At 43.1% G+C, this 10,231-nt stretch overlaps 1 protein-coding gene across 1 annotated transcript; it reads right to left on the reverse strand.

Annotated features, from left to right (window-relative positions):
* Nucleotides 1–3: 3 nt before the first annotated feature.
* On the reverse strand, nt 4–9,987 carry LOC116335706 (microfibril-associated glycoprotein 4-like). The gene is made up of 7 exons (XM_039616093.1): nt 9,841–9,987; nt 7,263–7,316; nt 5,927–6,082; nt 4,968–5,003; nt 991–1,087; nt 700–867; nt 4–476 (listed from the first exon to the last, which is right to left on the reverse strand). The coding sequence occupies exons 2-7, from the start codon at nt 7,269–7,271 to the stop codon at nt 223–225; spliced, it is 720 nt and encodes a 239-aa protein (XP_039472027.1). The 5' UTR covers nt 7,272–7,316; nt 9,841–9,987; the 3' UTR covers nt 4–222.
* Nucleotides 9,988–10,231: the final 244 nt, after the last annotated feature.

A 10,231-nucleotide genomic window follows, 5' to 3' on the forward strand; every position in this document is an offset into this window, starting at 1 on the left:
TCAAATTTTTTGGTGCAGCTTTATTGATGAGAACATTTCAGAGGAGATCACATCATGTAACATTACAGGACATAAACAGGTTTAAAGAAAAAGAAAAAGATCACTAATCTTTCTCTCTCTCGTAATCAAAGTTTAGCCATCCTTTGCTTTGATTGCTGCTTTGCACACTTTTTGACTGCTGTTGTTAAATATTCATGTCACAGATTTGTTTGTCCTGCAGATTTACTGCAGATGGCGCATCTTCATGCTGATGGTCTTCAGAGAGTAATCATGACCCTTCCACTGGTACCAGGCCACACCAACAGCATAGATAGTGCCATCAGCCCCCCAACGATAAACCCCGTTAGGATTTGCATGGTGACAGCTGCTGTACCAGAACGCCCCCAGATATGTTTTTGCACAGTTCACTGATGAGCTGTCCTGGTCTCTGTCAAACGTAGAGAACTTTTGTCGATTGTGAGAATTCAGGGCATCTCCTGCAGAGACACAGATGAACAATCCCAACATTACCTTTAATCCCAGTCAGACTGATCAGCAGGTGTACTGGGAGTGTTCTCAGTGGACTACTTTTGGACCAACCTCCTGTATTTGAGCTCCTTTCCCCAGGCACTGATTCATGACCTGCTGTTCCCGCAGACTCTCCACAAGAATCCAGCACAAAATGTCACTTCAAACTTACTTAAATATGTATTCACCCACCTGCCCCTCCATCAGTGAATCCAGACACATTCAGCCTGTAGCCGTCAGACTCTCCGTTGATGGAGAACGAGGAGTAACGAGCAAACACTTTGTTTCCATCAAAATCTTCCATGTTGACCATCAGCTCGTACCTTTTTCTCTGCGTCAGGTAGAAAACATTTTCCAAGCCTGGAGAGAATCACAAACATTTTAAACTCGTTGATCAAGTCTTTATGCTTATACCACTACCCCTGAAGGTTCTACTTTATGAAGAGAGAACTTAATGACTGATAAACAGCACCCATTCCTCACCGAGCCAGTACTCTCCTGCAGCGTTACCAAAGCCCGTCTTGTACTGATCCCAGGGTCTGTAGAAGTTCACCGAGCCGTCCAACCTCCTCTGGAACACCTGGGGAGGAGGCAGGAAGGTGGTTAGTAAACTCTAAAGAATGATCCATGAGGTTAGTAAGGAAAATATTAAGTGTGTTTTTAACATTAAAACTGTGGTTTTCTACAGGTTTTAAATTGGTGGATGTTGATGTTTAAGCCAAAGGGCGAGTTCACTTTGAGGATACAATTGCTTAACTAATCAAAGGTAATTCTGTAGAGGTGGGCGGATCGATCCAAATACCGACAGTATTGATACCAATACAGGTGTTAGTATCGGATTGATACCAGTGCAACAGAACCGATGGTTTGTTTCTATTCTCTTAGTTCAGTTTGTAGCCCAATGTACTCTGTTAAATTAATAATTTTTTTGGTGGCGGGGGGGAGAAAATATTTGTCAAACATGGGCTATGAAAATTGTCACGCACAGCACATGTAAACATCAGCTGTTTACCCAAAGTTCTTCAGAGACGGGCACATCCTGGGTCTGTGTTTGGGTTTAGACGGTTGGGCCATCTGAAAACAATTTAGCTGCAGTTCTAACAACGGCTTATTTATGCGCATGCTTACTTATTTCTTGTTTGCTTGCTTGTTTTTTTTAAACACCATAGTTAAGAAGGTTTGAAATTTTCTTTCAGTGTTGTTTGCCTAAAAATTTTGCATTGTGAAAAAAGAAAAACAAAAGAAAAAGCCACGACTGTGCAGTTTTTCTGGTAGCATTTATTTTCTTACACATAATAAAAAAACCAAGTCCTGTCTTTTAAATGTCCATGTTGCTCTTTACATAAATAAATCTCCACAGGAGCAAAATAATTTGAGCACATTGTCATTAAATACAAACAAACAAACAAGGAACTGTGTTGTTTTTTAAAACTGTCTTTTAAAATATAATATTTATGGGACATGTGCCTCTCACAAATGATCAGTTTATTATTTGGTTAAAGATGTGAACGTACCCAGAGCCTGTGTGTTGCTAATGGGGCTAATATACGTACTCGACCTCAGCTACGCCAAAGAACTGAAGAACATATTTGAGGTGTTTCAAAACATATTTCTGGAGTTTGATGGTCTAAAGCCGGCCCAAAGCTAATGTCACTCAGAACTAAACAATGTGAAGCTGGAATCAAGTTCAAGAGCAAGTTTGTCCTGTTATGTATTTGTAAAGTTGTGTTGTGTATTGTTGATAGTTTAAAACTAACTAGAATACATGAAGCCATCAGTGTGCTTTTGCTTAACAGCAGCTTTTCAGAGTGTGAACTTCTTTCTGTCCTCTGCATTAATAATGTTTTAGTTTCTGGCTCAAGGACAACGTGTTGGTAAAAGCCTGCAAGTATTTGTGTCACGGTCCTGGGTCGGTGACCCAATTCTGTCTGTCCGTGGTGTTATTTTGTCTGCTCATGAGTCTGCGTCTGTTTGTTCCGTGTCTCGTCTGGATCTCTCTGTCTGTCGTGTACTTCCTGTTTTACTTTGTAGGTCTGTGCGTTCAGCTTTGTGCTCTCCCTGTCTCGTCAGTGTAATCAGCGTCAGCCGTGTCTCCCAGCTGTTTCCTCTTAGCTCTGTTCACCTGACGTCCGAGCTCCATAAATCGGTTGTTAAGCGTAACGTGGGAACGCTTTACAAACATTCAGAGATGAACTTACACACCTGCTTTACTTCTCTGGGATCGCTTGCTCGTAGATGAAATGCCTGTTTGGCAGCACGTAGTGAGGATTTCAGTGTGAACTCCAGACCGCCGAGAGGTCTCGCACACAACAGCTGCTCTATCACGTGACGCATACTGCCCTGACGTGCTAAGGTCATGAGCTGGGTTACTCCATGTCGCAGGTTTGTTGAGGTGCTTTCCTGATATTTAATGGATCGGGTTACATTTTTTATTTCTCCCTGATATCCGATCCAGTAATTTAGCTCAGGATCGGACCCATACTGATACTTTATATCGGATCGTCCATCCCTAGTAAGCAGTGTTGGGTAAGTTACTTTAAATTAGTAACTTAGTTACATTACTAGTTACTTCTCTAAAAATAACTCAGTTACTTCAAGTTACTCGTTACTTTCAAAGTAACTAGTTACTAGGGAAAGTAACTTTGGTTTTACTCAGAATTCTCTTGTTAATGTGTTGCTTCCGTAACTGGATACCCAGCCAGACTGCCAGTCTTCTAGCTTGCTTACTTGCCACATGTGCACTGTGCCACCTACCAATAGAAAGGAAAAATAATGTGCACATTTCCACGAGAGAAATCACGCCTGGACCGTTGTTGACCGCCGCCATGATTCTAGCCTGCTTTTTACATCCAACACAAAAACTGCAGTCGTGGTGCTTTTGATTGTACTCAGAACTTGGAAATTCTGCCTTCTGAATAGGAAGATGTAGGTAACACCAGACTGCAGATGAGCTGCATACAGAGCTGGACTGGGGAAAAAAAATCGTCCCGGCATTTTGACTAGAGACCGCCCACCATTATAGGAAAAATCATAAAGCCTTTGAATGAAAATAAACACTGTTGTGACAGTGATGTACACTGTTCTGATGGTATATATGTATCAATCTATCAATTGTTTGTTGTAAGACTCAGATAATTATTTTTTTAAAAGCGAGACATTTTAAATGAGAATAATAAAGAAAAGTATTTCCTTGTGCCCCCTTTCCCTGTTAATGCCCTACCTGGCCCCCTGGCAACACTTTGCTAGACCCGCCCCTGCACAGTTACCAGCTGTCAGCTACGTAGAAAAGGATCCTGGTGTTATTTGTCTCTCAGAAACAGTTCATAACTTCCTTCAACTCATTCATGTCACCTAAAAGGTAAACCTGTTTCTCCATCACCTGTTCAGCTCTGATGATTCAGTAAGGACATCTCCTGGTTTCATCTGCATGTTTCCCTCTCACCAGATAACCAAACCGATATCATGACCAGCAGCTTTACAGCTGTGGCTCCAGCAAACATCAGCTGATACTAGAAATTAATATTAAATAAATTCTAACAACAGCTGATCAAGCTTAAACGTGCTGATGTTGTTTAACGCGACATCCGCTGGTTTCCTCTTTCTGGCGCAAAGTGGGCGATAAATAAACAAGAGAGAAAAGCCGATCAGCTGATCATTGATCAGTTTCGTGATTGAAGTAGAAACAGGAGAGAATGAGAGAAGAAGAGGCAGCTGTGCAGCTTCAGCTTTGTGTCTTTTTCATTGTAGCTGCAGTCCGGGACAAACTGTGTTCCTTTTCACCTCAGTACGAAACGCGTAATATTTTCTCTGAATACCAGACGATTCTGTTTTTTACGGGACGGTTGGAAACTCTAATAATTAACCGTATGAACAAAATAAAGTTCAACATCAGTAACATAGCACCCACCCAGCTGTATAGAAACTCCGTCATGCTAGCTAGCACGCAGTACGAAAATGTCAGCATACCGAAAATAAACTCCACCTAAACTTGGTTTATATCTGACTCAGATAGACTGCAGGTCATAACTTCTTACCTGAAGTTCAGTTCACCTGACACGCGGACCGGCGGCCGCTTCGGTCTCTCCTCTTGCCTCCTTTTCCTTCATCCACCTGCTGGCCTCCACCACTTGCTAATGTTACTGAATCTGCGGAAGCTCCGATAGCCACCACACGAAGTAACGAGTAACGAGCCTATCTAAATCCCAGTAACGAGTAACGCGTTCCTGGTTTTGGCATAATAACTAAAGTTACCGTGCTCGTTACCACAATAATAACATAGTTACTGTAACGCGTTACTTAATAACGCGTTAGTCCCAACACTGCTAGTAAGTAGGGATGGGAATTTATAAGAATTGATCATTTTGACTCTCTTATCGATTCTCATTGGGCTCTCACACCATCACTAAGCAGTCTAAGCACTTCAGACAACCAGACATGAAGCTGGGAGTTCAGATACTCACCGTCCACTGTCCTTGTGAGTTCATGTCACAGTACACCTACGCGCACACACACACACACACACACACACACACACACAAAATCATTCGAAAATAGAGAAAGATAAATACAATAATAATACACATATGAAAATACATATTAACATGTGATACACTATATCAAAGTGCCCCCTGGTGGTGAGTGAACATGCTGCAGGTTGGCTGGAGGAGGTCTTGTCCAGAGCAGTGGTTCTCAAAGTGGTGAGCGTGCCACCTGGGAGCAGGTTTTTGACGGGGCTCCCACACAAAAGCAAAGCAGAAGATAAACCATCGCCAAATATGCTTCCAAACCAACTTCCTCCCAGCCAAAGACTAGAACACATGATGAAGCATATCTTGGGGAGCACGCGGTCCGCTGTCCAAATTAAAATCAACAAACAAACAGCCTCCCACAGTTGTTATGTTTTTAAACTCATTTTGCACAGAGAGACATTTTTTGAAAAATGTGTTGATAACAATGTTGAATATTATTACACAGTAAAAAAAAAAACTACACCTAAAATAATTACACCGTAAAGATGTTTTGTTGTTCTGTTATTTAAAAGAGGTAGTAGTTTATTTTATTGCTACCTGTAATTTATTGCAGTTTACTTTTATTTGTTTCATTGTTTACATTGTTTGAGGTGTGAAATGATCTGCAATGAAGTTTGAAAACAAAATATGGTGGGTGTGCGTGGTTGGAGGATGTGTTTGTGCCGGTGGGGGGGCAGGGAGGGGCCTAACAAAAAAAGTTTGGGAACCACTGGTCTGGAGAATGAAATGTAATGATTTTGGTGCATTTTTGGCCTGAAGACCAAATGAATCAATGAAAACACAAAGGAAATGAATCTTCTGCATCTTTGGATGGGTCATGATGGTCTGAAGTTTGAAAATGGCAACAATAAAAAATCAGCTTATCATTAGAGTAAATAACTCCAGTCTACCAGGACAGCAGACGTGGCTCCAATGGGATAGATGGTGTACACTCCACTGGTTCGACTGGTGTCTTGGTTATAGACATCGCTGCAGTCCAGTGGAAGGATGGAAGGTTCACAGCAGGTCAGCAGAGGAAGCAGGAGGAGGATGAAGGCTGACAGCAGCTGGAACAGAGGAGGTGTTCTTATTTAACTTCAGTCAAAGCTTCATGTAGAGCTGTAACGTTTGTGACTGTCAGACTGTGGTGGTGCCACACAGACACGAACTATAGAGGTTCTGCACGTGACATCATACACATGTCGCTCAAGCGCTGTCCACCATATTGAACATGATCAGTGGTAGCGATCACTCCTGAACTGACGTTAGGCTTCTAACATAAGAAAGCTTACATGAACATCTTGAAATTGTCACAGTTAGTTACAGTCAGCAGATCAGACATGCTGGACCGCCGACAAGAGCTGGGGCTAAAAAATTTCAATTTTCAATTCAATTCAGTTTTATTTATACAGCACCAAACCACAACAACAGTCGCCTCAAGGTACGAGCGAGATGCTAGTCAGGAAAGTGTTTTTGTCATGAAACGGCTGTCTGCAGCCAGGCGAGGACCCAAATGCAAACTCACAGGAAACAAAACTTAAGCTCAAAATGACGCTTCATTTACAGAACGGCAAAACAAAAACTAAACTGGGAAATATTAAAGCTAACTCACAAGGAAACACAGGGAGACGCACACAAGGAAGGATAACGAGGGCGTGGGAGCACACGGGAACACTGATAATCGTAAGACAGGGCAGGAGCAAATACAGCATGACGTACACCGACGGGAGACTATCAAAGTAAAACAGGAAGTACACAGAGACGCGGACTGGAGGAGGAGAGAACATGGGGCGAATACAGACATAATGGGCTGGGAAGGCACGGAATAAAATACAAGCAGGGAGAAACAAGGCATAAGAACTCAGATACACAGAGGGAGACACAGGAGGAAAAGACACGAGGGGAAATCTAATAAATGACATCTAAACAGAATAACCTGGGAACCTTTAGAAGAAACAATGGACCTAAAACGTAACACCAAATGACAAAAATACAAGAGAACACAAAACACTGGTTAGAAGTCTTAGAAGTCCCAGGACCATGACAGCTTTGCTCCTCTGAGAGTGTATATACACTAGTTTGTTCACTCATAGTTTATCTCATCTACATAATGTTTAGCAGGTTTTTCATTATGTTTTGGGATTATTACATGTTCAAAATGGCTGACAAGTTGTAAGTGGTCACGTGTCTGCAAAACCTCTATAGGACTGATATATATTCAGTCAGAAATGTAAAGAGTTCACTTACCTTCATCATTGCAATTCTGTTGAATTGATGTGATGAAAATCTGATGACTCTGAGCTGTAGTTATAAGCAGAAATCAATAATTACTGATTCAATACAAAAATGTGGTTTAATGTAGTTTCATTAGAGCATGGAGACAGATCTCTATAACAAAGCCACAAATGAAGGCTGCAAAACAGAACACCTCTTACTCAGCAGCTCTACTCAGTGGTATGTTGTTAAATTTGTAGTCAGTCCAGACTCATTCTGGTCTCTTTGTTTTACTTCATTTCTAAAGTATTTTCTGTCAACTCTGGACCTGATTTGCTGAGGTGACTACACGGATGTCGCAACAGGATTGTTTTGGTTGTAATCACTGAAGCAGATTGTGGACACTGCAGGTGAAGGAAGCTGTTAAGTTGAAAAAGTCCAGTCAAGGTTGGTTAGCCTGTGGGACTGCAGAGTTAGCTAACAGCTAATGGCACACCAAGTGGAATGTAGCTCTTGCAGTGGCTGAAGCAACAACTCGGGTGTGGGAGGAGTTTGGTGAAGCCATGGAAAAAGAATTTAGCCTCAAATCAATTCTGGCAAACTGTCAGGTGACTCAGGAGAGCAAAGCGGGGCTCTACTCACTGTTTAGTGGGGGTGGGGTGCTGGTGACTTCAAAGGAGGTTACAGTCGGGCAGTGGAAGGAATACATCTAAGCACCTCTTTAATCCCACGCACATGTTTTCTGTAGAGGAAGCGGAGTCTGGGAAATAAAGTTATGACTCGCCCATCACTCTCCTCAGTGATGGGCGAGTCAGCACTGAGGTAGTTAAACACATCCTTGATTTCCGGTGGGTATTGGACTCCAGCACAGCTGCCCATTGTTACTGATTCAGTTTGTAGATTTTATGCACAAAATTTCTAGAGGTAGAGGAAGCAGAAGTGTCAGAAGGTTTTGTGGAATGCTGGGCCGCCTTTTCACGGTGGCCTCAGAATCCCATTGCTTCTTTTTGCAGATGATGTGGTTCACTTGGCTTCATCAGGGGATGGCCTCCAGCTCGCACTGGACCGATTTGCAGTTGAGTGTGAAGTGGTAGGAATGAGAAATCCTCTGAAACTGAGGCCATTGTCCTCAGTCGGAAAAGGGTGGAGTGCCCACTCTGGGTTAGGGTTTGGGTTAGGTCTTGCCCCAAGTGGAGGAGTTCAAGAATCTCAGGGTCTTGTTCACAAAGGAGGGGAGAATGGAGCGGGAGATCCACAGATGGATTGGTGTTGCAGCTGCAGTGATGCGGACGCTGTAGTGGTCCACCGTGGTGAAGAGAGAGCTGAGTGTAAAAGCGAAGCTCTCAATTTACCAGTCAATCTACATCACTACCCTCACCTGTGGTCACGAGCTGTGGGTAGTGACCGAAAGAACGAGATCGCAAATACAAGTAAAAAAGCTTTCTATGAAGGGTAGCTGACCTCTTCCTTAGAGACATATTGAGGAGTTCAGCCATTCGGGAGGGGCTCAGAGTAGAGCCGCAGCTCCTCCACATCCAAAGGAGCCAGCTGAGTGGTTCGGGAATCTGATAATAATGCCTCCTGGACGCCTCCTGGGTGAGGTGTTGCAGGCATGTCCCACCAGGAGGAGGCCCAGGGGCAGACCCAGGACACACTGGACAGATTATGTCTCTCGTCTGGCCTGTGAACGCCTTGGTGTTCTTCTGAGCAGGAGGAGGAGGTGGCCGGGGAGAGGGAGGTCTGGGCTTCTCTGCTTGGGCAGCTCCTCCTGATCTCCACATGAGTCTCAGTCCTCAGGACCTCACACAGCCCCAGAAGTTTCTAATTTAAGTTCAACCTTAAAGGAAACTGATTCTCTTTCAACCTCCTCCAATTCAGCTTAACTGCCACAATGTTTTCAGAGAGAGACATTTAAAACCTGCAAAACAGCTGTTGTACTACTTTTGCTGACATAACTCGCTCCCTCATCTGGTGTGCTCCTCTCTGGGCTACTAATCTGTGCTGCTCTTGGTCGGTACTTATTGAGATGAAATGACTCCATCTTTGTCTATAGATTAGTGCACTGATAACTCACCCAAAGACTTTCCACTGCTGTGGGCACATTTCTGCCAGTGCATTATCAGGCTAATTTGTCCTCTGGTTTTCAGTCACTGTGCCTCTTCAGTAAACCCCAACAGCAGCGTTTTGATGCCAAAAGGTTTTATGCTGCTGTAGACAGTTACTACATGTGGCCCTGAATATAACGACAGCTTTGGCTGAACTTTCTAGCATGAAATGATCCTGTAGCAACTCCTTTGTTTTCTAGCAGGAATACATACTCTGAGGATGAGTAAGGCTTTAAGGCAACACACACACACACACACACACACACACACACACACACACACACACACACACACACACACACACACACACACACACACACACACACACACACACACACAAACAAACATTTTCTAGAGTCATCAAGACAAACTAAACTTGCTGTGATAGCGACTGAAGCCTTCTAAGACTAAAAATAGATTTAAATACTTTGTCAAACAGCTGTTGGAAAAGTTTCAAATGAGAAAAGGAAAAAGGAAGCAATCCCTTTTTTTCAGTTTACTCTTACTTTGACAGGTTTCTTCTCAGCTCCACACCAGGATTCCACCTGCAGCACAGACTCAAACAGGGCGAGGAAGGCAGAGGCCACATTTACTGGAAAAACAACAAGAGTGACTCCAGGATCTTCACTGTTCAAGGCTAGTGGGTTCAAGGGTCTGTTTACATTTGACCACAGGGAGATAACATGACTACGAAATATCCAGTTTTATTTATACAGCACCAAATGACAACAACAGTCGCCTAAAGGCTCTTTATATTGTAAGGTAGATCCTACAATAATACATACAGAGAAAAACCCAACAACCATATGACCCCCTATGAGCAAGCACTTTGGTGACAGTGGGAAGGAAAAACTCCCTTTTAACAGGAAGAAACCTCCGGCAGAACCAGGCTCAGGG

This window comes from Oreochromis aureus, linkage group 8 (genome assembly GCF_013358895.1).
Source record: "Oreochromis aureus strain Israel breed Guangdong linkage group 8, ZZ_aureus, whole genome shotgun sequence".
In the NCBI taxonomy this organism is placed as follows: Eukaryota; Metazoa; Chordata; class Actinopteri; order Cichliformes; family Cichlidae; genus Oreochromis; species Oreochromis aureus.